This window comes from Nannobrachium achirus (assembly GCF_963921795.1).
Source record: "Nannobrachium achirus genome assembly, chromosome: 2".
NCBI classification, from domain to species: Eukaryota; Metazoa; Chordata; class Actinopteri; order Myctophiformes; family Myctophidae; genus Nannobrachium; species Nannobrachium achirus.
The window spans coordinates 63,281,894-63,309,595 of NC_137811.1; the positions used below are offsets into that span (position 1 = coordinate 63,281,894).

Genomic DNA, 27,702 nt, shown 5'->3' on the forward strand with positions numbered 1-27,702 from the left:
TGTCTCCCTCTCAGCCTTCCTACTGTCCATATAAATTACTGTGTATTATTGACTTCAATAGCGTTGTCAACACAAAATATCACCTCAGGGGTGAAGTTGGTAAATCTGGGAGTCAAATCTCAGCTGAACAAATCGATTAACAGTTTTCTTGTGAACCGCACACAACAAGAAAGGTTCAATTCTGTCATATCCACTCACATAAGGGTGAGCACAGTCGATCCACAAGGCTATGTAATTTCACCCACCCTGGCCTCTGGACACCAGCGCTTCTCTTTTGTACAGCATTGACTTTTGCACAATGGTGCATGAACAATTTCCTGTAATTAAACTGATAGAAAACTAAAGAGAAGTAAATACATTTTAGAAGGAAAAAAACATACTGTCTGGCCTGAAAATATATAATGAAACAGTAGGAAAATATTGGGTTACAAATACGAATGAAATAGACAATAAATAAACGTCAGTAACTGCCAAAAATCGGGAAATACAGTAGCAGAGAATGTAGCCTAATTTTAATGTAAGTAAATTTAAGTTACGTAACTAAGTTTACTGTTTAATTTTACAAGCATAGGTACTTAAGAGCATTTATTTCTTTTAGTTGTATCTGTGTGCTTGATAACGTGCAAACAGGATCAAGTCGGGCTGCAACGACAAATCAGGACAGCAGGAACAATCTGGTGCTTTTACTGTACCAAAAAACAACAATCTAGGGATGGGACAATATGAAAATGTCATAACCCAATTGTGATTTACGATAATCAAAATATCCTCAACAACCTTTAACCTGGGACGGAACATTTGCCAAAAAAACTGAAGATCTATAAGCTCACAGCGACTTCTCACTGACGCTCTGACAGGCGGCTGACTAAAAGACTAGACCAGGATTTCTCTACCCCTACGAGGGCTCAACTTCAGTCAATATAAACAAAACTACTTCGCTACTCACCTAACCAAAGGTAGTTTTGCGTTGCTGAAAGTCTATTCTCCACGATGGGAAACCTCTCAGCACCCCACCCACTCTGTAAAATATTTTTGTCATGAAATAAAATGCATCCAACTCGACCGCCGCTTATTTCCGGGTTGTGTCAGCAGTGGCTCGAGGTGGGTGTGTTTTATTTCATGACAAAAATAATGTATTTTACAGAGTGGGTGGGGTGCTGAGAGGTTTCCCACCGCGGAGAATAGATTTTCAACAATGCAAAACTACGGTACCTTTGGTTAGGTGAGTAGAAAAGTAGCTTTGTTTATATTGACTGAAGTTGAGCCCTCGTAGGGGCAGAGAAATCCTGGTCTAGTCTTTGAGTCAGCCGCCTGTCAAGAGCGTCAGTGACAGCTGACGCTCTGGACCAGAGCTATCTGTACACCAGATTGATCCTCCAAAAACTGCCCATCAACATCACTCCAAATTCTGTCACAGCAGAAACCTGACCTGGTCAAGTAGACACAAGAACTCTTGCCCAAACCATCAGCCAGTGTAACGTCCAGATTTAAACTTTAGGCCTTACTTTTGCACTTTTATATCAAACTATCAAACTTTTTATTTATTTAAATGCACTGTTTTACTCTGTCTGAATGTTTTATTATGATGATGTTGTGGTCTTACTGTACGTGCATTCTGTTGTTTTTACAGTGGATTCCTGGTGTTTTTATGTCTGGCACGGGGGACCAAATGAATTTCCCCGTGTGGGATAATAAAGTCGATCTGAATTTAAATCTGAGAGTCTAAACACTTGCAAGACATGCCAGAATCAATGAAACAAAAGAAAATATTATTCTGTGACATACTTTAGTCTAGTGAACTGTGCTCTGTCTAACATGATTTGTCTGATTACTCACAGGATGTTTAACCACACAAATCCCAGCGTCCCTACAAACATTAGGCCAAAATACCCCATCTACAAGCTCACAACACAACCCAATGTGACTTAATCAATTTAGGCCTAGAATCATTCAATGATTTACTGTAACTATTGAAAAATAGCAGATCTACAAGCTCACAGCGAGCTTGTAGATCTGCTATTTTTGAAAAGCAAATCTTTGAATATATGTATTTTTAAAGTGAACATTTGTAACTCAAATTTTGCTTCTGGGGGGTCCCTGGAGTTTGGCCTGGAAAATGTATTTGGCCTGGTCCGTGGCCAAATACATATCATTTTGGGGGTCCTTGACATTACAAAGTTTGAGAACCACTGACATAGAAACATAGGTTTTTTCAAAAAACCTTAGAAGGATTTAGAAGATACTTCGGGTCAAAATATTCAAAGATGTGCACATATTTTCACGATTAAAAAAAAAATAGCAGATTTAGTGCCGCGCTGTGAGCTTGTATATCTGCTATTTTTTAATAGTTATAATAATGCGTACCCGGTCTAAGTGACTTAAGAGGTTAATTCAATGGGGCTGGAAGTCTATATGTAACCTAATGATGTAGGAGCTGTGATCACATCTGATCACTTCACACACCGATAGCTTTGAACTGACCCAGCGTTTGACCCCAGTCCAGTCACGCTAACACACAATACACGCAACGATGCACACACAGACGTTGTGTTCAGGACCCCAGGAAGACTAGATAGGCCTCTAATTGGGGATCCTTTATTAAACATAAGCATACTCATGAATATAAACAGCCACAAACACATTGTCTCTTGACTCTGCTTGCTCTTCTGTAAACAAACACACACACACACACACACACACACACACACACACGCACACACACACAGCGCGCGCGCGCACACACACACACACACACACACACACACACACACACACACACACACACACACACACACACACACACACACACACACACAACACACACACACACACTCATACAAACAGCACAACTTCATTTGTGCATATTCACTCACTCGCACGCACGCACGCACGCACGCACACACACACACACACACGCACAACCAGCCAGCAACCCATCTGCAAAGCAAATGTTTTTCAATAACTCAAGGTGATGCCACAACCTTTGATGAAAAGCAGCTTAGAGATAAGAGGAGCTTTATGGCTCAGCAGTCCATATCACTGTATAGGAGCAAACCTACAGTAGACCATATCACTGTCATCTAGGACCAAACCTACAGTAGTCTCCTTCAAAATCGCTCTGAAAAGTCACCTACAGACGGCTGCAACTCCAAACTTGTAATAGACTAAGCCCATACTTACCTCCCCCGTTCCACTGTAAATACCTTCAATTTATTTGTATTTATCTTTTCCTTTTATTTCTAATTCTTTATGACTGCTTGTTTTCCCCTTTTGTTAGTGATGATATCCTACGCAAAGTATTGTGTTCTATCCGTCTGTCTTTCAATGTTATATGAGATAACATAAAGTGGCTCCTGTCCTGTGTAAATAAGCCGAAAAGCTTACTAGGATCTCCTTTTAGTTGACCTTGTACCAGTGATTTGTAGATTTTGTACTGTCATGAAACTGCACTTTTTCCTATGCAACCTCCTAATAAATTCTTCAATCAATCAATCAATCAATCAATCAATCAATCAATCAATCAATCAAACAAACAAACAAACAAACAATCAAACACCCACAGCCTCCACTCACCCCGGTGTCTGGATAGACGGTCCAGCCCAACTCTGAGGTAGACTCTGTTGTGTCCAGCAGCATCACTAGAGAGAGAGAGAGAGAGAGAGAGAGAGAGAGAGAGTTTAAACTTTTTTGTAATTTTCAAAAGTAAAAAAAAAAAATAGCAAATCTGTATTAGGGATGGGATGATAAGCAATATTATCGTTTATCGTGATAAAAAACACTATGGCAGAGATTTCATTTATCGTGATATTGTCCTCCGTCATGCATCTTTTATTTGCCTACTGTATCCGGTACATTTTAAACCCTCTATTGGTAAAACATACGTACTTGATACAGTCTTTTTTTTACTCTCTACCAAATATCAGATGCGTTGTGAGCTTGTAGATCGGCATTTTTTGGGGCAAATGTTCTACCCCAGGATAATGGATTTTTATTTTTGATTATCGCGATAATATTGTAAATCGCGATTTCCTTTCTGATATGAAATGTTCATATCGTCCCATCCCTAAACTGTATAAGCTCACAATGTGTTGCATCACAACGCATTGTCAGCTTGTAGACCTGCTATATTCCACTATAATCCGTACGACAAAGAATATACAGTATAGGGCTTAAGTGGTTGTTGAATAAATTGCATTGAACATTTACTGTGCTATTACAGTAACCGCAAACAAATTATTTAAGACATTGTCTTAACCTTTACTCATCCAGGGAGAGCTCACTGCACATAGATGCTATTCTTTCACACTCACACAAGCAAGCACGCACGCACGCACGCAGGCAGGGTTTTACACATGGGAGCTGTCCAGTGCAATCAGTCTCCTACGCTCACTGAACATAACAGATTTTTGCAATATATTTGTAGGAAGTACGGTATGTTCTTTGCACTGTTACAGTAGTTCTCCAATATAATGGCTCATTTATATTTTGCTGAATGACCATGTCGCTCTCTGAACAAAGCTGAATTTTGAGTTTTTGACAAAGACACAGTAGTACAATTAATTAAGTAGTACCATATTCATTTTGTTTTTGAGCGGTGGTCACACCGTCTCCATAGCGTGGCCGTGTGTGTAGGTATGTGGGTGGGTATGTGGGTGGGTATGTGGGTATGTGGGTGGGTCTGTGGGTCTGTATGTAGCCTCATGTGGTGCAGTACCTTTTATGGCCACACATGTTAAGGGAGGGGCGCTGTTTTCAGGCCAGGCCAGGCACACACACACACGCACACACACACACACACAGGGGGGGGGGGGGGGGGGGGGGTTGGTGGGTAAACCACCGCTCAGTTCACACGGGTGTGATTTTAGAAGCTACAGTAGCCCTCCAATTTTACCTTCAGATAGAAGTGGAGCTGTTTGAACTAGTGTGTGTGCTCAGGTAGCATAGAACTGTATTCTTACCAATTTGCCGCTCAGTGAATTGTGATAACATTTTCGATAATGAAAAGAGTTGTCTCTTTCATCCTACAGTACCTATGGAAGGTAGTTTTCAATCATTTATAATAAATGTTACAAAGAAGAACAGAATAACCATTAGTGGGTCCATTAGTGGGTGGCAGGACTGGTTTTGCTGTGAAGGAGCCCCCTCTGGTCATTCTAAGTGTTGTTATCCCTGCTTCCGGTCTGACTTCACTAAATACATGCATTTCCTTTTGAGAAATGTCTGATATGTTTGATATTTACGTTTAAAACTGATTCACAGCCAAATCGCCAAAAATCGCCATTTTGGGGAGGGCTGAGGCAGCCAGATCGCCAAACGTCGCCTTTCTGATCATTTTCTGATTGTTTTGGTATTTTTTTGACATTTAGAGCTATAAATGACCATTCTAGGTTCATATAAGCTTAAGCAATGATTTTGCGATGGAAATGACGTCATCGCCGGAAACCGGAAATCGAGCGCAACCATATTTTTTTTCATTGGAAGCCATTACAGCAACTCCGCTCTATCTCAGCATCAAAACGTCGGATTTTGATCCGGTTTGAAGTGTCTGTGCGTCTATTGAGCATCTAAGGCACATAGTCACTAAATGTTTTAGACCATCAAGCGCGCGTATGGCGTGCACGGGTCCCGCGCCGTTCCATGCTAACGCTAATGCTAAGTGGATGGACTGGTTGCTAATTTGAGGCCTTCTAGCAATCGCCAGAGACCTTAATCGTTGGCGACATCTAGTGTACACTATATAGACTACAGCCTACCAAAATGTCATGCATATGAGGGAGATCTACTGTGACTCTGAAAAATTAATAATATTCCTGGCAGTATAGGCGCACAAGCATATTGTAAATGGCTGTGAGTGAGTTGTTAACAATTTAATAAAATAATTACGTTAAACAATCTTTTGGGGTCTTTTTTGGGGTATTATCTTCCCCTTTTAGGAGCTATTTCTCTAGTTGAGTTTAGAGAAGGTGCTTCAAAACGCCTTGAAGCTGGCTGACTATGTGTAGAGCAAGGGTCTTCAACAGGGGGTCTGGGACCAAATCTTTGTGCGATATAAACCTAGCGATATAAAAGAGCAGACTAAGTACAGAGTGAAAGGTCAAGTTTATTAAGTATTGACGATTCAAGTGGTTAAATATCTGAAAACACAAATTGATATGAATCCAAAATACACTGATGATCGTGCAGATTTGTGCTGCCAAACAATTATGAAACTATATGGAATCTATGAAAAGGCTGTGGGGGTCCCTGCTTCATCTCTCTCTCGACTAAGGGGTCCTTGGCCTGAAAACGTTGAAGACCCCTGGTGTAGAGCATAACTGACAAACGGCAGCTTCCCACAGCAATACCCACAGCTCTCCAAGTCTCCATTAGCATTCAGAAAACACTAGTGGGTCGTCAACTCAGCCCATCGCAATCTGCACCAAGTACCGTCTCAAGGAGATGGTGATTGAACGCTGTCCAATAGCGCGGATGAATGTTTGCCGCACTTTGACAGGAAGCAATAAAGATGGAGCGAGTGGGCACTCACACACACACACACACACACACACACACACACACACACACACACACACACACACACACACACACACACACACACACACACACACACCAGAGAGCATGTTTTTTAATAAGTGACACAGATGGAGTTCATGTCTCGTTCCATCAAGCAGAATGCTAATCAGTTAACCTAGTTAGTACGCGGTGGTTTAGCACGCAAGCATGCACGAGCAACGCGCGCTCACGTAACCATATGCTCCGGCTCACGCGTGTGCTTGTGTGTGTGTGTGTGTGTGTGTGTGTCTGTGTACACATACAAAACTTGCAATGCAAACACAAACCCACACAGACACACAATAACTCTCACACACACACACAGACACACACAGACACAGAGACACACACACACACGCACACACACACACACACACACACGCGCGCGCGCACAAAGAGCAGAAGGCTAGGGGCCCTTTTGCAGCGATGAAGCGGAATCCATCCAATGTTTACAAATGAATAATTTCTACGAGTTTTCCATACAACTTTCATGTGTTCGTTTCAATTTAATCTCAGACGATCATCCCCGGGAGAAGAAAGCAGCACAGCTCCACATGCGCGCGCGCGTGTGTGTGCACGATTCATCCTGACAGTGTGAGAGTAAATTCCACACAAATAATCACCACGAGACATGATGGGATATGAAAAGGTGGCCTGGTTCATCACAACACCAGTGACCTATCAAGATGGCTTCATTTTTCATCTCTGTCTCTCTCTTTCTCTCTGTCAATGGCTGTATATGCCCTCTGCATCTTTATGTCTTTCTCATTGTCTTTTCCTCTGTTCTCTCTCTTGCCCTCAACTCTATAGGGCTCTATTTTGATTGGACCAGCTCTTATGCCTTAACTTAAATGCCTGTCCATACTGTCTCCGACTACACAATGACGTCACTCGCATCTTCTGAAAAGCATTACCCCGAATTAGAGTTCAGAAAGCTGCACGTCAAGTCGGAACTCTCCGGCGAAAGGTTTGGTGGTCGGAGACAGTATGGACAGGCCTATAAGTTAAGGCATAAGAGCTGGTACTTAAGAAAATCAAAATACAGCCCAATTATGTCTCTATCTCCTCACTGCCCTCTCTCTTTTTCTGTCCTCTCTCAATCTGGCCTCGTAAACCACCAACTTCCAGAAATCGCATTTGGCTACTCTCAATCTGTCCGCCACCTCTCTCTTTTTAATCTTGCTATTGTCTATGCAATCTCGTTCTCTCTACAAACACGCAAGTACACACGCACACGCACGCACGCACGCACGCACGCACGCACGCGCACACACACACACACTCTCTCTTCCCAACTGTCTTTATCTCTATTAATCTTGTTTGTAAAAGCAGGAATCCTATATTATTTGTGGCTTATGATGACATCAAATCCTTCAACCTCCAGCCCTCCATCTCTCCCCCTCCTTCTCTCTCTATCTCCTTCATCCATCCGTCCATCAATCTATCCATCCATCACTCCCTCCCTCTGGCTCTGCCGTGAACAGATTTCTTTTTAGGATTATGTTCACAGATGGAAACCCCCCACAAAGCTGTCTTTCAATCCTTCATCTTCCCATCCTGTCTTTTCTGAGCAACAGCCGCCACCCACCCACCCACCCACCCCCACCACCCACTCTGTACCGCAACCATCATCTCTTCTCTTCTCTCTAGCCTCTATCATTATGTATGCACCTCCACCTCACTGTGTTCTGTTCCTCTCAGGCACTGATCTCACTCACAGGAATATGGAACACGTTGAGTAGTATCACTCCTACTAGAGTTAAGAGGCCAGGATTCTCTCTCTCTCCACACACACACACACACACACACACACACACACACACACACACACACACACACACACACACACACACACACACACACACACACACATGCAGCAGGTGCCCTCAGAATGAGTAGCTCAGGGTAAAGCCTCTAGTAGCGTATCATGTTTGGATGGCTTGGCAGACATGCAGTCATGGATCTGATAACAATGAAAACCATAAACTCCATAGGAGTTACAGGGACTAACGAACGTGCAAATAATAAGACACAATGGAATGTGTACAATGTTAATATACATAAACCAAGTGGAAAATCGATAGCATTTCCAATATGTAAATGTGGCACATATGGTGTAGGCGGTCAACGTGTAATATTCTGTGTTCATTCAACTGTGAGAGTGTAAAACTGTGCCCTTACCGGCTCATTTGGCTCCAGTGAAAAGCCTCTTATACTGACATGGTTTATGAGGGGTTTTAAGATGAAGCATGCTGTATCAAATCCTATCACTGCAACCAAATTGACGCTTTGTGGCAAGGTGCATAATTGCCAGATTAAAGTTTCCAAAACAATTTGACACTTTACAAGAATGTTCTACATTTTCTACCGTTTCTAGCTTTTTTCCCTCTCCACCTCTCTCTCTCTCTCTCGTTCTCTGCTACCCCTCCCCCACTAACTCTCTGATAATTCCAAAGCAATTATTGCGCACATTCATCTGGCGTTCTACATATTACATGCATGTCAGTCAGACAACCTATGTATCATGTATTCTGACCTCATTAAGAGCGGCCCTATTAATAATGATCTCACGCACGCAAACGCGCGCGCACACACACACACGCGCACACACACACACACACACACACACACACACACACACACACACACACACACACACACACACACACACACACAAACACACACACACACGCATGTACAGTATGCTGGATACTCTTAACATGTCATCTTAAATTCAATTAACCTTTTGGGCCACAGCCATACATAAATGATGAAAATGAAGAGGGAAAAAAAAAGCTGTTCCCTGCCATTAATATTTACCTTGTCCGGGGACCTGCAAATCGAAGGCCCCTACATGGCCCCCGGTGCTCTGCTAGGGACTGAACGACGGCACACACGAGCAGAACATGAGAGCGGCGCTCAGAGAACTCCGTGGATGTCTCGTTGCGTGACATTACAACGCTGAATAATGGAGGAGGGCAGCGTGGCAGAGTGCCATGATGTGACACACACCTTTACAGGAATAGTTTGAAACTTTGATAAGAAATTCAAACGCGACCAAGTCTTGGGTTTGGAGGAGTCAATGATGGTTACTTTGACGGATAGGGCTGGGGTATACGTTTTACAGTTTTTAAAGGTAGGGTAAGTGATTTCATTTAATTCAAATAATAACAATATGGGTCTGTTCTGATAGTACTAGTTACTATAGAGTGTTTGGTCCAGACTCCTTATTTGGACTTCAGCCATATTCCCTGTGAGGAGAAAAAAGCAGTTTCAGTTGCTCCACCAAAACTGTTGGGTGACAAGTTTTCCTCCAATCAAGATAGAGTGGGGCCTTCCTCCAATCATGGTCGAGTGGGGGGCGGCCCCCACTTGATCACGATTGGAGGAAGGCCTCCGCCTGTCACCTACATGAAAACTGAAACTGAAACTTAAGTGAAATCACTTACCCTACATTTAAGTAGTTTGCACCTCCAACATGGCATCCCTATTTTGGGCACGTACAGTAACCATGGTGAAAAACCTTACAACACACCAAGATGCGACTGAGCTTGTTTGGCTATTTTCGGCGTGTAACACCTTCACACCACAAAGTGCAGTATATCATAAAATGGAATTAAATCTTTGTGGTTGGACTTTGCGGGTGTTGCAGCGGTTTGTTCAGTGACAAACTCCAAACGAATGGAACCTAGAGTAAACTCGTCCCCAAGTTTGCTGCTCGCTAAAAGCCCATTTTACTCAGGCGGGCCTACTCTTAACAGCGGCGAGGGCCCATCAATGAACAAAGCGCAGGAGCGTTGCTGCGATTGGTCCATCTGACAGGGGAAACACACTCAAAGTTTGTCCCCAGCAGATTGTAAAACCGCTGAGTTTGCGATGCAAGGCCTGAGTGCCGTGTTAATGCTTCATGGCGTCCCCCTTTCTGCTTAGTTCCTTCACTCTCTCTCTTCTTTCTTTCTTTACTTAAATTCCATTCTTGTCCCATCTCCAGGGGCGTCACAAGGGGGGGGGGGGGGGGCGGGGGGAGTGGGACTGAGTTAGTAGGGCCCAAGGTGGAGGGGCTTTAATTATTTTATATACTTTAGCTATTGAAAAATAGCAGACGTACAAGCTCATGTACGGCACCGAGTGCTACATGCGAGCTTGTAGATCTGCTATTTTCGAAAAGTCGTGAAAATACATACAGTATCAGTATGTATTTTTTAAGTGAACATTTGTAACTAAAATTTTGCTTCTGGGGTCCCTGGAACAAAATATTTTGAGATGGAGGTCCGTGGCCAAATACATATAATTTTGGGGGTCTTTCACATGAAAACGTTTGAGCACCATTGACATAGAAAGGTTTTTCAAAAAACCTTCAAAATAACGCAGTGAATCCTTGTACCCAGGGCCCAGAATCTGGTGCGACACCCCTGCCCATCTCTACCTCTCTCCAGCGCTAGTCAATACGTTCCCTCTTCCCACGGTACCTCCATCGGTCCCTGTCCCCGTCAGCCTCTCTCTCTCTCTCTCTCTCTCTCTGTATTATTCATCAATAAAGTGACAGCAGGACCCAGACATCTATGTAACCTTAAATAAAGGAGGTACACGCTGTTCCATTATTGATGCTGGTTACTGCATTCTCCACTGTTTGTTTGGTGAAGAAAGGTATGTCACACCAGAGAGCAGGGAATTGAAGAGCGAGATGGAGCGAGCGACAAAGACAAAAATAGAGGGGATTATGATGGAGGGGTGAGACAGAGTGAAATAATGGGTACAATTGAATGCACACACTGTACGGTACATGACAATCTGTCAAAAATGTATTCTTTCTCTCTCTCTCTCTCTTCATATGGACTGTGCATCCGCTTGGCGAGAAACATTGAAAAATATTATTATGTTCCCATAAACGACTATATACTGTATATTGTCAGGTGGAAACCTTGCATGTCCAAAAGCACTATACTTTTCAGGATATGGAAATAAGAACCTGTCTTCCAATGGATCCAGTGTACCGTATATGATTTAGTCAGCTCTTGTAAAAACACAGACTTAACAACTTTAAATCCTACTGTAATTTAGGCATGACTTTATAGTTGACAAAAGTAGCAAAATATGATATCTCTGTATTAGTATTTGTCTCTTTCTTTTATGGGAGTGCCTTCCTTGTGAGAAAGAGGTTGAAACAAGTGATTCCCTTTTACACCTTGCATTAAAATGTGTGATCTGCATCTGGATATCTTAATGCAAGGTGTCAGATCTGCCTGACCATATCTGGAGGTGCTCTAGCTCATATTGTTATCAGATCACAGTTACAGGAAGTGAGATTTTGAACACAAGGGTGAGATGGGATCGCTTACCAGATATTCAGATATTTTATGGTAAGTGTAAAAGGGGATCATCGCTTTGTGCATTTATGCACATGTGGAGCGTGTCTATCATCTCTACATTTATACTGCCAGCCCAAATGAAAATGTTGGCCTATCCAGATTGGAATCAGATTGTCTACAAAATAATAATAAAAAAGGAAAAGTCTGGACACTCGACTCTACCGAGCTACAAGTTCTCAACATTGTGAGCCTTTCTAGATCAGTTCTTTTCTGCAAATAAAATATGAGAACATGAGTAACTTCAGCATTACTCATTCCTATGTCGTTAACGTCGTTACCACATCAAACCAACGCAGATATGTCAACAAAATATGAATACACAAATGCGAATGACAGCTGGACAGTCAATCCTAAAGATCATAATAATTTGAGAAACAAATCATATTTGCCTGCAGTCACAACAACACTAAAACCTACAGTATGTCAATCAATCTCTCTGAGCCCACACTTCTCTCTGGTTTCCCTTCCAACGTGGTGTGCTGTGTGCTCTGGCATATAGAGGTGACCTGCATTAGTGTGTCCCCATCACAGCTGCAGTGATTGCCCTGTGTGACCCACTCTGCCTCCCTCATCCATCTCTCTCTCTCACTCTCACTCCACCTGCAGCCCCCATCCCCCTACTCTCACTAGAGATGGGATTTATGGCTCTTTGAAGTGAGCTGGATCTCTGGGATCCGTTCCTTTCAAAGAGCCGTTCAAAAGACTGGCTCATTTTAGTTACTAGTTACTTTGTAGAATTTGATTATAATTACAAATCAGTTGAACCCTACAGTATATACATTTCGGCTTTTCTTCATCTTATTCATTGGAAAACCTGTGAAATGGGACATTCTGCATAATGAGCACTTTCTACTATTGGTACTTTATGTACATTTTGATACCAATACACTTGTACTTTTACTCATGTACATTCTAATTCTGAACTTTTTAAGTAAAAGTATCAACACAACAAGTAAAGAATTTACTCCCCCTCCTCAAAAAAAGGATTGGCTCCCTATACTGCGAACTGGATCCCATTGCTCATTTTCAAAAGACCCGATTTGTTCGCGAACGTCCCACCTCTATCTCTCGCTCTCTCTCTCACTCCAACCACCATCTCCCTCTCTCAATCTCTCTCTCTGTTTGTCTCTTTCTCTTCTCACTCTCTTTCTCTCTTTCTCTCTCACTCCACCTGTAAACCTCCCACCCATCCTCCCATCCACCCACACACCCATATCTCTCTGATAACGCGTAAAGTGTGACACTCTCCAGCGCTACGTGTAGCGCCTTCTTCCATGTCACGGCTCCTTGAAAGCACATGTAGAGTACTTTGCCACACTTTCCCGGCAACGGTGTCCCGGCCGGTGCTCAACAAAGCATTTTAGCGTTAATATTAATGCGGAGCAGGAGGTGTGTGTTTGAGTGTATCATGCCTTGACACCTCGTGTGCATGGGGAGGCGCAGCCAAACATAACACAACCTGTGAAAAATGCACAGACTCGTGCTTTGGAGCTGAGCCACCACAAACACCTTGGCAAGGGACCAATTCACAGGTACATACAGTATAGGCATGAACGGAGGAGAAAACACACACACACACACACACACACACACACACACACACACACACACACACACACACACACACACACACACACACACACACACACACACATAGTTACATTTGCACACAAACACACCTACTGTACATACACAGACAAACACAGCATAATACAATATACAGGTCATGTACATTGTGTATGTGTATATTATCATGTACCCAGACTCGCAGGTACAGACACATTACTAACAATAGCAGACACAGATTTAGACACATCCGTGCTGATTAATAGATTACGTTACAGTATATGATTATTCTGAATACTGCATCATTGTCGTTCTGAATTCCTCTTCCCATTTGTCTTGTGTAATATTGGGTACTTATTCATGTCAATGATCGGTGTTGCCTCACCTTCGTGTTGCCTAAGCCGTTGGTATGTGGATTTCTGTGTGTGTTCACGAATACATCACATATAGCCTACTACACACACACACACACACACACACACACACACGGGGGGGGGGGGGGGGGGGAATAGCAAGTTTTCCGGTCCGTTCACCGGCTACTCCTGGCTGCGTCCTTGAGCAACACACAGAACCCCTGACTGACTGCTCCCCATGCGTAGGCTGGTGCCCTCACTGCCCTGCATGGTTTCCTCCACTGGCAGTGAGTGTGAATGTGTGAAATACATTGTAAAGTGCTTATACCTTTTTTGGGTGGAAAAGGGTGCTACATACCGGTAATGTAAATCTTCCATTTACACACTATGCTATACAGCAGGGGTCTTCAACGTTTTCAGGCCAAGGACCCCTTAGTTGAGAGAGAGATGAAGCAGGTACCCCCACAACCTTCTCATAGATTCCATACAGTTTTATCGTTTGACAGCACAATCATCTGTGTATTTTGGATTCATGTCAATTTGTGTTTTCAGACATTTAACTACTTGAACCGTCAATACTTAATAAACTTGGCCTTTCACTCTGTACTTATAGTCTGCTCTTTTCCCCTCTACGCCAAAAATAGCCGATCTACAAGCTCACAACGCCTCGTAGCGCGAGGCGTTGTGAGATCTTGTAGATCTGATATTTTTGGCTTAAGTTCTCCGAATATGGACACTATAGGGTTCAAACGGTTCATATAAAAAAAGGAGAAAAAAGTTTATATCACACAAAGATTTGGAGGACCCCCTGTAGTAACTCTGAGGACCCCCTAGGGGTCCCGGACCCGCTGTTGAAGACCCCTGCACTATGCTATACAGGCCAGGCTGTCCTTTCCTTTGAGGCGGCGAGCAGCGGTCGCCTCCTGTTTGTCTGTTGTCAGCGCATCCTCCTCCACCCAGCCCATATAACATGCTCCAGATGTTGATGATGATACAGCCAAGCAAGGACGTGGCCGACCCCAAAAACCATCCTTACAAAACAACCACAGACGAGAGAGAGAGAGAGAGAGAGAGAGAGAGAGTGGGACTCACAGAGGGAGAGACACATGATGGATGAAGGAAGGAGATGTGAGGAGAAGGAGGGCGAGGAGGACAGTGGAATAGGGATTATAACGCAAATTCCCGAAATAAGCTCGCACACGTCAAAGGGAGTTATCAAAACTTTCCCTGCGGTTCAGCTGAATGGAGGCGCTACCCTGGTAGCCATGGTGAATGACAGAGCATGACACCATTCTCCACTGAACAAGCAGCAACAAGAAAAGGTTTGCGTAGGAGGCCCGACAGAAGTATGGTGGTTTAAAACGTACTTGCGCACCGGTATCTTGAAATGAAAATGAGACGATCTACAAGCTTAAGGCGCGTCATGGAGTGACACTGTGGTGAGCTTGTAGATCATCTCTATTCAGTGTGCGACACGGCACGTATAACCGAGTATAAACCAGTCATATGCTTGGCAGTGCTCTCTCTCTCTCTGAGGTTCAGTCCATTCAGAGGCTGCGGTCCAGCTATGTTCCATCTTCTCACCTCATCTCTCAAACTCTTGACATGTGCTGGGAAGACGGATCATCTGGCTTCAAACGCTACGCCTCAGACTGATTCTGACACAGAACTGCCCGTAAAAGAGCACATCTAAGGAGGAAGGAGCGATTGTTCATCGCTTAATGTTGGCCCCGACTTCATTTTAGGCTTAAGAAGGTCTTTAATGCATAGTCCTCATGTCAGCATAACCGGTGCCAGTTTTTTACTGACGCATACTTCATGGGGAGTGGATAAAATATGTTTTTTATGCTCAGACAGTTCTCGATAGCACGCCTATTAAAGTTCATATATCCATTTACACTGCCCATTTGGGTCCACTTTTACACTATTCTGGGGAAAACATTTGGTGAAAATAGCTGATCTACAAGCTCATAAAACACATCGCAACTCAACGTGATGAGAGCTTGTAGATCGGCTATTTTCGGGGGGGAAAGGAAGGGGTCGAGTATAGCGGTTTAAGTGGTCAGTGAACATTTCACCGTACGCCCATCTTGCAGTTTGGTCGTGAGCTGCAGTTCACTGCCTCCCTCCACACGCAGGCACATTATCTGGGACATTATCTGCCGCTGCCCTGACTGAGTCGGGAGACTCGGGACAGCAAGTCTTGGCTGCCTGTCACCCCAGGGAAGACTCAAACCAATACAACCCCTCATGTCACAGAATGCCCAGACCTGTGAATTTGTGGAGAAAGGCAGCCTGCTGGCTCAGTCCTGCTGGCACAGAAAGAAAGCATGAATCCAGTGAGGGACACAGAGCACTTTTTTGTACTTATAATAGCTATTCTATAAGATCTTTTTTAAAAGCCCAACCAAACAGCCTCGGCTCTCGCCTTGGGGTCTCAGGGTCACCGGTCGGTCGCAGCGGGTGCAAGGCGTATTATTCTCTCTGCTTTCTGCTCCCGTGGCGCGCCGTGCGCGTGTTTACTTTGCACGTGCACGCACGCCTTGCCCCGGGGGGGACTGTCACTGCAGCACGTGGCCTTTATCTGCTTTAGTGGCTTCGGCCCAGACGACTCCCACTGTGAGACGTGTGTCACATTTTCATCCCACTTTTCTCCCCTTTTATCGGATCTTTTTAAAAGACAGCTTATCACACCCGCTTTAAGGGCCATTATCTGTCTAATTAATACAACTTAATGTCAGACAACAATGTGAGAGATGGCCCACGTGACCTTATAGTGAGAATGACAACTAATATAAGCTACGCGCAGTGTGAGTGGCAGCCCCGATGCCCAAGGCCTTTTTTGTTACAGAGGACACATTGTGTCAACACAAGGTCCTGAATTCCTCGGATTTCCATGAAGACAGAAAAAACGTGTTCGTCATTGTTCGTTGGCGACGTGAAGACAGCCATAATTAGTACGCTATGCTGTGCACATCGTTGCAATGTCAACAGAAGCCGTTGCCAACCCCCCGCACCCTATCATGGCCTATCTGTGTGTTGTGCAAAAACCAATCACCTTTTCGTGTTATGACAAACTTCTCAGTGGGTTAATTTGACGATACACATAAGCTTGACGAGCATCGCTGCAGCTCCGTTCAGCCATGATGAGAAAGATAAATATGCCAGAGGGCCATCAGGTGCGATGGCTGTGCAGGACTACTACAGAGTGACAGTGTGCTATAGCACTGGTTTTCAAAGTTCTTATTTGTGCCCAATGCAGGCACACCAATGCACAAAGTCAAAATCGCAGTGCTCACCTTCATTCATAGCAAATAAAGAAGCAAAGCGATCTACAAGCTTACAGTGCATCGCATCTTGACATGTGAGTTTGTAGAGCCACTATGTTTGCTATTTAAAAAGAAAGAATAAATGACATAAATGTTACATTTTCTCCCTATAATGGCATGCCCAAAATAGGGAGTCACCATATATCTTTAGGGTATAATCTCCCTCTCTATTGGGAAATGAGCACAAAATGCAGTACTGATACAGTATACTAATGTACCTGTAAGGTTCCATTTGGTTAATAACTATAAATGATTTAGCTGGGACCCCCCCCCCCCCAAGGACCCCTGGGGTCCCCAGAGTCAGACCTCCAGCGTACTAAAGCAAACAGAAGCACGCACACCTTCTACAGGTCTACAGTTCACTGCACAGCCATGTAGCGTAAGACTTGTCAGTAGCCAAATGTAACAGTAACGGTAGAAAATATAATTAAAAACTGAAATACACAATTCAAACTCCTACCACCTGAAATGACCTCCGTACAATTGTCAACATTTCGCTGCTTGTACATGTATGACTGAATGACAAACAGACCCACTTGAATCTTGAACCAAAGCACAAAGATCTCTACATGTGCAAATGTATGTAGCAAGAACCATGTAATTGCGACCGTCAGGTCGCAGTTACTGTCAAAACCTCCACCGTCTGTCTGTCTGTCTGTCCGTCCGTCCGTCCGTCCGTCCGTCCGTCCGTCCGTCCGTCCGTCCGTCCGTCTGTCACGTCACGTCACACTTTTGCCCTACTCATATCTCTGCCATCGTTGCCCCTATCCATGTGAAATTTTCCACACACTTGCCTGCCAAACCACAACCTTCAGGACCCCCGGACCTCCACGGACCCCCTGTCACAGCCGCCAAATAGTGCAAAAATGACCAAATCAACTCTCACTGGGAATTCCCGGGGACCACAGACTCCTGCTGCTCCAACAGTCCTTCACCTTCATTGGTTTAACTTTGCCCCGCCCCCTCCCCTCATTGGCCAAAACTTTATTTGGCTTTACTCATCAACCGTTTGTCGTACAAACTTGTGGGTGGTGTCAATTGACTTGATTAAGAGTCCTTCACCTTAATTTCTTTTAACTTAGCCCCGCCCCCTCCTCTGATTGGCCCAAACTTTATTTGGCTTTACTCATCAACCGTTGTCATACAAACTTGTGGGTGGAACCAATGCCACTTACAGGCCTCTTTGTGTATACTGTGACCTGACGGTCGCTCTTACTCTTAAGCCCTTTGCACACAGGCACGTTTAACCGCACGGATAAAACGGACAATATAATTTTTTGAAAAGAAAACAATGATTCTCTATGACCTCATGCACACCGGCTCCGAATTAGCCGTGCGACGAGTGGCTGCCGCCATGCGTTTTTTTCTCGATCGAACCCAGTTCGATTCGTGCGTCTTGTCGCATGCGGTGAAAAACTCATCACTCCTTTTATGACTCCTTTTTGGATCCGCAGCGCCGATTCCGCACAGCCTTGCACACCAAATCCAATGCGTTTTATTCATGCCGCAAACGAAAAAAACGCAACTGTCCTGTGTGCAAAGGGCTTTACTGGTGCTAGGGTGGCGCAGGGGTGAGATACTGTACCTGAAGCCAACCCATGGTTGGCAGATGCCATGGTCTATAATATATATCTGCAGATCTAGATCGTCTATTGACTTGAGAGCTACATGATCTACCCACACCCAAAAAAGTTACCTGAGGGGGCTCTGGAATGGCGGAATTGGTATTACTTACCAGTAATGCCAGCGCCCTTGGAATGAGAAATAGTGGGGCGGAAAGTCTTCCTCCCATTCTGTACGGAAGTGGTAGGTTTTCAAGTTCTTTGTAATTCTACTGACTCTTGAAAACAAAGCATTGCATTGTGGGGGGTTTTGCCTACTTTAGAAGCCATGAAGGGAGCTGACAGGCCCTTCTTGATGCCAACTAATCAAGTCACCATAATTCAAGTGACAGATGCCAAAAAGAGGGGTTTTGTGATTTTTGTTTATAAATATTTTTTTAAATAGCCTATTTTAATAATGTTTTTTAGGGGCATGTCATGTGGTCTACCTGCACAGCCTTTGTGTCTACTGGTAAATCACGATCTATCTACCTTTTGGACACCCCTGGTCTATAATAATATAGCCGTGTTCATGTGAGGGAAGCTGGGCGGGGAAGGTGATCTTTGTCGCTGCACATACTGTACTCCTACAGGTTGGGGCGATGGCTGTCAGCAGGGGTGTCGAACGAGAGGAGTTGGAGGGAGGCACTACGTCCTCCTGGTGGGGGCTCCTCGCTGGTAGGTTAGCCAGTATTCATAGGTTGCATTTGTAGTCCTAAACGGCCATGTTGAGGACTAACACAGGTGTTTCAATTTGTCTGATTGGCATAGAACTAATGTTCTACGCCAATCAGAACACCTGTGTTGGTCCTCAATATGGCCAGTGTAGGACTACAAATGCAACCCATGAATATACAACAGCAGTGACAACACAGAAATGTGTGTGAGGAGAAATTCATTGGCGTAACAAATCATATATTGGAAGAAAAAAGGGCAAAAAAATTATTAGCTACTCTAAAAAAAGACCGTACAGTGTTTTATCACCCAAGCATTCATCATTCCCCTGGTTTTCCAAACTCAGGCAATGACGGATGCTGGGTTATAACTTCTTTATTATATACCAATAACCAAAGATGAGAAAATAGCATCTGATCAACCCTTTCAGTTAATAGATTAACACTACACTGTCAACATTCTACTTCTCGGGCGTACTAAATAGTATAGTTTATTGGTCCCGTTGGGATTTTCCAACAGCGTGGGGAGAGAGCTGGCTCAGAACACAGACGGTGTGTTGCTGGCATGCCCCATCTTTGTTGCTACGCAGCCATTCGTTGAGCTAGTTTCCACTCTGCGTTTTGGATATCATTTCTCCTCAGTCTCCTCTGCCAACAATTCTACCAAACTATCCGAAAAACAACCATGGCTGTCAGACATTTTCCTCCAGGTTTTACATGATAAGTTGAACTAAGTTCCTTAACTACACAAGCCTAGCACTCTAGGCATGTCATAACAGGCGAATGTTCGGCAAAAATAGACGATCTACTGTATACAAGCTCTCAATAGGGCTGCACAATTAATCGTTTTTAAACCGAAATCGCTATTTGGAACCACGCAATTAGCAAAATCGCAAAGGTGCAAATAATCGCAAAAGTGATTTCTGTCTGACAGTGGCTCCCCTCCTCCGTCCCCTGCACACATGTGAAACTTATGGTGTGTCTTAGGGTGCATTTTTGCACCCTAAATGCAAAAATCGAGGCAGCAACATACGGTACTTTCTTTCTTGACGATAATGAGAGGCAGACAATAAATACCATTACTGAGATCTTTCTGAATATAAAAACGTTTTATATTGCTAATAAGCAAAATAAAAGGGAATCTTTTGAAAATATAACTGAACTGAATCAAACCATTTGCATGATTGCCAATTTGCCTAGTTATTAAAAATCAGTTACACAATACATTTTCAACGGAAGTGATTTTATTTGGTTAAAATAATTTATTATATATAGTCTACTTGCCAGCCCATAGAGCCCCATTGTGAACCCAGACATATTGAGTACAGCAAGGTTTTATGTTAGAAATGTTGAGTAAGGGTCCCCAGCATGTAGAAACTGCCGGATGCTAACTTGCATATGTTGAGCAATTTTCATAATTTGCATAATTAGCTTTAATTAGCATAATCCCCTATAATAATGGATAATATGTCAAAAACTGATTGGCCGATTTGAACAATATTGGAGTGGTTTTGGGGGTTATATAAAAAAAAGTATCAAAATCACCCCACTCTAAGTTGGTATAAGGCCATTTCCGGTTTAAAACGGCCATTTTGAATTTAGAAAATGTCAGAAATGGATTCAGCATTCTCAATAACCCCCAAAACCACTCCAATATTGTTGAAATCAGCCAATCAGTTTTTGACATATTATCCATTATTATGGGGGATTATGCTAAATAAATCGAATTATGCAAATTATGAAAATTGCTCAACATATGCAAGTTAGCATCCGGCAGTTTCTACATGCTGGGGACCCTTACTCAACATTTCTAACATAAAACCTTGCTGTACTCAATATGCCAGGGTTCAGATTCTGGCAAGTGGACTAATACCTTTTAACAAAAAAAAAACATTGTTTTAACCAAAAAAACTATCACTTATCCTACCTTAAAATAAATATATAAATATCGCGAATAAAATCGCAATCGCAATATTAGTCCGAAAAATCGCAATTAGATATTTTCCCAAAATCGTGCAGCCCTAGCTCACAATGTGGAGAGATGCGACACGCTGTGAGCTTGTATGACATACAATAAAATATATAGGGTTCAAGAGGTTAAACAAAGAACCAATGCAATGCCAGTTCAGTGCACAATTACACTTGGCTAATGTATAACCCCTAGGGAAGATATGGAAGTTGACCAGTCACCCTCTCTGTCCTTTTGTTATTCCCCTCACCCAGGGCAAATAAAAGCTGGGTACTGTATGTACTGTAATGCTGTACTGTACAGTGTACTTTTGTGTTTTCGTCTGGCTAATATGCATCTGGTTAAAGTGGTGTTAATTAATGCATCTGATTAAAGTGGTGTTAATTAGTGAATTCAGCTGTGGTACTGTACATGAATGGATATTGTGGCAACATGCAAGCGTGTCTGTGCAGTGTGTAGTGTGTCTGTTGCAGAGGCAGAAATGAGAAAGTGATAAATCAAATTCACAGCCACTGACACGCTCTAAAGGTCATCTGCTATGCAAGCATAGCCTGCTGTCAATCTCATCATGCATATTGGAAAAGGACAAACATACAGAGATATGCATCTGCATCGGCTCACTTCTTATCCACTGGCTGAACGATTGCCGCTGCTCTTTTAACTTCATCTGCCACAGTGTTTGAAAAAGAAAACCCCCAGCTGTCTCTCTTTTTAGCCATGAGAAGATACAGGGAATATTAGATGACAGCTATATGTATGTTAGTGAATGCGGCACTAATGCAGGACAGATCCAAGACAAAAGCACAAGTAAGAAAATGTCTTCCACTGTACTGTACTTGGCTCTCATGAATTCATTTTGTGCATTCATCACACAAAAGCAAAGCAACTACTTCTTGATGCTGTTGCAATGGGAGCACAATAACAGTAGTCTATACATTATTTGAGCTCAACAACAGACATATCACTTTCAGCAGTTGAAGCACACAGCCACGGCTAACCAAGCCTCAGACACACGTCATCCTCTGAAATCAAAGCTAGCGGCAGCCGACAAATCCCCTGTCCAGTCAGTGTGTAAGGGGATGCTATGTTTTCTGTGGCTTTGCGCTGACTTCCACGCTATTGGGTTAATACAGTATTATGACGAGCTGTCACTCAATCATCACAAACAAGAGTCAGTAGGCCAGCGACCGCTCCCATGATCTCTCTCTCTCTCTCTCTGCCTCCGCCTGTCTCTTTCTCAATCTCTTCACTCCATTTCTCACTTTTTGTATTTCTTTGTTATTTTTTCAGGCTTTTTCCGCCTTTATTGATAGTACAGTTGGGGAGAAACAGGAAACAAGGGGAGAGTCAGGGAGTGATCATGCAACCGACAGTCTGCCTGACCCATGCAGGAATCAAACTGGGGACTTGCTGTTGAGCATCAAAGCCTGTGCAGAATGTGCTTTAACCCACTCAGCTATTCATCATTTTCTCTTTCCTCTTCCTCCCCTTGTCTCCCAGGACCAATGAAGCCCCTGCGCTCCCGTCCCATCGCTCTCTCTCTCTCTCTCTCTCTCTCTCTCTCTCTCTCTCTCTCTCTCTCTCTCTCTCTCTCTCTCTGTCGCTCTTGCTCTCTCTCTCTCTCTCTTTCTTTCTCAGTGTTTTCTGTCTGTCTGATCTCTGTCCAGACCATCTGTTATGGACACGGCTCTGCTCTGTGGCACCTGGCTGAGAGGTACTGCTCTCCTCCTGTTCTCAGACTGGAACCGACACGCAGACGGTACGGTGCAACCGTCACCGTGAGCCGCTGCACCTCCGGGAGACCTGAACAGGTGCACGTCACTGCTCTTATACCGATGCCCGCGGCCTTTTGAAAACTCCACCGACTGCCGAATGAAGAGACGGACGCTGCACAAAGAATCGGGGGCAGAAGGAGAGACAAACAATGGTGTGCACGCATTATGCACAGATGTACGAGCGTGCACGTGTGTACACATGCACAAGCATCATAATGACGCCGGGAGTCACCGCATCATTACTCTGGGTTTCACAGATGATCCCACAATCTGACTGTCAAGCTGTGCAGTGTGCATAACCGCATCCATCCATCCATCCATCCATCCATCCATCCATCTATTCTTTCTTTTTGGAGCTGTGTGGAACACAAGCTCCCTATACGTGGCCGTGTGTGTGTCCGTCCGTGTCTGTATGTAGCCTATGTAGCCTAAAGTTTGGCACGCTACTCCTCCCACAGTTTTTGCACCACACACTCGCGCCATATGTCAAATCGCCCGGCTTACTCGGGAATCGTGTGCTAGTAACTTGCTAAGAGAAAGGTTCTATAGTTTAATTGATATTAATTTATTAGTGAATTAATTTTCCCCATTGACTTATAATGGGAATCGCAAAAACTCACATTCAATTATTTTTCTCTCGCAAACCATAGGGGCTACAGTTTCAAGACTTGGAGAGGAGGTTCATAATGATTTCAAGGATTAAATAAAAAATAATAGTGTCATTTGGCCTCATGGTGGCGCTATAACAGCCCAGTTTACGTTTTGGCCTGTAACTGTTGAACCGTAGGTCGGAAAATTAAAATTATTTTTTCCCTGGATTCCTTGGGTCAAGACGCATCTCCCCGATATAGGCCACGCCCATTTGCACCAGGATAGATTTTCCGCCATCTTGAATTTTCTCCAAAACACACTTTTTGCTCCTTTTCCTACATATTTTCTTCAAATGTCACAAAAATCGGTACACATGATCCTGGGTGACCAGAGAGGTGCTACACACACACACACACACACACACACACACACACAGCTCCACTTCGAACAGAGGTTCGATTTTTTCTCTCCGTTTCTCCTTGAGCTACTCTCCTGTTCTCTTTTACCTCTCTGTAGTGCACGTGCACACATTTATTCTCTCAGTATTACAGTTTTTCACGATTGTTGACACACAAAAATCTATTCTCACAACCTTAACTTCATGTACCTATAGCTTGACGCGATTTGGCACTACTTCACACTTCACTTTTCTGCATTAGACTTGGATTTGCATTCTTTACACTCTGTTCTCAATTACACATCACCTTATTGTCTACTTCTATACAATTACACTACACACAATGTTCGGTTGTTGCACACACTTCTCACGTCAAATCTCAAAGCATCAACCTATAACACACAGATGTCAATTACAATTCACCTTGTAGTCGAAACACTATACACAATGTTCAGTTGTTGCACACACTTCTCAGGTAAAATCTCAAAGTATCAACACACAACTATTCAAAACTCTGCACATTCAAGTCTGATGTCAATTACACAAGCACCTTGTTGTCTAAACACTACACACAATGTTCAGTTGTTGCACAACTGAACATTGAGACAGGAACCAGAGGCAGAGACGGGCACAAAATACAAAAATGATTTGAAAAACAAAGATACAAATACCAGGATATTGTCACCAGGATAGTATCTTGGTGACAATATCCTGGTCAATATTAGACCAAGTACTGACCAAGTATTTAGATTTTTTTTAAATACTTTTTTATATTTTGTGCCCATCTCTGACTGGAGGCATGATGCCTAAATCTACTGTAAATCATGTACCCAAATACAACTTTTTGGATGCATATGTGTGTGCTGTTTTATGTTTCTCCAGAGTCAATGTCATTCATATGGTGTGTTCCAATTCAATGGTGTGTTTTCAATTTTGCACTTAGTAGTGTGCAGCAAATGCTTAGTTGTGTGTACTGAATGAATGGTATGTGTCATTTGAAAACATGGCGTGTGTACCAAATGAAAACACAAGTCCATTTTGTGAACACAGTTACTGTAAGTGATTTGATGGCAAAAGTGTCATCTTGGGAAGGGAGTGTGAGGTTTAGCATTTTGTGTGTGAGGTTTGCAGTTTTGTGTGTGCAGTTTTGAGAATGCTGTTATTGTAGTGAAAAACGTGTGTTAACAATCGTGAAAAACTGTAACAGCAATTGATTCCCTGACTTCGCAAACTCAAACCAGAGAAGTGGAAGTCTAAGGACATGGATGACAGACACAGACCCAGCACTAGCACACACTCCAAAGAGTGGTGAGAAAGGGGAAGAGAAGAGAGGAGGAGAGGAGGTAGAGTCTTTTAGAAGGAGGGGGGGGGGGTCTGGCTGTCACATCCATGAGATCAGTAGTGTTAAGCGTGCGTGGGGGGGTGGGGGTCGCTGAGGGCACAGGGGGCAGTATGAGAGAGGGAGGGGGGTTACGCAACATTATTATTCATTTTGCTTCTGTCCCATTCTCACATACTTTGGGCTGTGCGGGGCTTGGCGGAGCCCTCGGGTGCACCTGGCACTTTCATGCCAACAAAGCCTATAACACACTGTCACACTGTCACTGTCACACTGTCACTGACATACCTAACACATTTTACACACACACACACACACACACACACACACTCGCACGCACGCAGGCACGCACGCACGCACACGCACACACACACACACACACACACACACACACACACACACACACTGTACCAATTAGACATCAGAGACACATACTTCCCACTGATCCAACACACCACCCAAGGAGAGTTTGAAATCATGACCAATGATAAAAAAAAATCCCATACCTGCTGGGTGAAGTAAAACAAGATTCAGAAGCAGAGATATTTTGTGAGCTGCTGTGATAGGAGAAGGATATCAAATGGAACACAACCACCCTAAAGACTATTAGCCTAACCATTGTATATAGGCTATCACTGCTCTGCCTGCAGTAACCTTGATACATAAAAACTGTTACACTCCTTTAACTTGTACATATTCTGTTCTGATTGTATTGTATTGTATTGTAGTGTAGTGTAGTGTAGTGTAGTGTAGTGTAGTGTAGTGTATTGTGTACACTTCTGCTTTGGCAATGTAAACGTTTTCTCGTGCCAATAAAGCCCTAAATTGAATTGGATTGGATTGAATTGAATTGAATTGAATTGAATTGAATTGAATTGAATTGAATTGAGAGAGAGAGAGAGAGAGAGAGAGAGAGAGAGAGAGAGAGAGAGCACATTTTACAATCATCCTCAAAAAGTTTGGGGTGAAAGGTGGTAGCTATAGGGAAGGTGGGAGAGGGGGTTCAGACAGCCAGGCTGCTGGAAACGAACCCAAAAAGTCAATGTTTGCAGAACTTTTTCTGTTGACCTGTGAATGCCACACGTGACATGATGTGCCTGAATGGATGTCGCGCTGGGTCAAGATGGTCTGAGCGCACCTGCACGCTGATGGGATGGACGCGTCCCGCGCGCGTGGACCATGGTCCTTTCGGAGCCCTCGCTCTAGACTAGTCCAGTGTTTCTCACTTTAAATTTCCAAGGTCTCCCCTTCCCCTTAACTCTGACAGTGTACACATGGAACCAAATGGACCCATTAGGGTCCAAACACACACAGAGGAGCGCGAGTGCCGCGCATTGCGCGCAAGCTCCCCATCATCACCCTGCACAAACAACAAACTAACCCAAACAAAGCTCACTTCACTCACGCTCATCATACACGTGCATGCATTTGATATAAAAGTTTGTTTGTTTGTCATTTCGCATTTTTTTATGCAAACTTACCTTCCTCAGCTGAAACAGGCTGGAGAAACAGACAGAGAGACAAAAAGATACTCCACATCTCCACTACTGAATCTGAATGACACTAACATTAACAACACACACAGAGTGAGAGAGAGAGAGGGAGGGAGGACGAGAGAGAGCGGGTGGAGGGAAAGAGAGAATGAGTGTGTGTTAGAGAGAGAGAGAGAGAGAGAGAGAGAGAGAGAGAGAGAGGAGAGAGAGGGAGGGGGTGGGGGACTATAGGAGGCGGAGTCGAGACTATTTGCTCTCTTTATCTCGGAGAGAGTAATGAGAGAAAGAGAGAGACAGACAGAGAGAGAGAGACAGACAGACAGACAGACAGACAGACAGACAGACAGACAGACAGACAGACAGACAGACAGACAGGGGGAGAGAGAGAGAGAGAGAGAGAGAGAGAGAGAGAGAGAGAGAGAGAGAGAGAGAGAGAGAGGTGGATAGATGGGGAGGAAGGAGAGTGCAACAATATTTACAGAACCCCAGTCAGAGCAAAGAGATAGAAAAGCAGCCAGCATAGTTCTTACAATAACAATAAGTGCAGTGCCAAGAGGGTGAGGTAGACACTGAACAATTAGCTGTAGAGAACAACAGAGATAACAGACAGAATGCAAGAGAGAGAGAGAGAGAGAGAGAGAGAGAGAGAGAGAGAGAGAGAGAGAGAGAGAGAGAGAGAGAGGGAGGGAGGGGG

At 43.7% G+C, this 27,702-nt stretch overlaps 1 protein-coding gene across 1 annotated transcript in view; it reads right to left on the reverse strand.

The window, feature by feature from the left end:
- The window catches only part of ephb6 (eph receptor B6), a gene marked incomplete at both ends in the record, with an annotated part of 101,777 nt that extends 74,723 nt beyond the window's left edge, over positions 1-27,054 (reverse strand). Inside the window, 2 exons of the mRNA XM_080737699.1 lie at positions 3,574-3,638; positions 26,997-27,054. Of these exons, the coding sequence (XP_080593825.1) occupies positions 3,574-3,638; positions 26,997-27,054 (123 nt within the window). The remainder of the gene's footprint in view (positions 1-3,573; positions 3,639-26,996) is intronic.
- Positions 27,055-27,702: the final 648 nt, after the last annotated feature.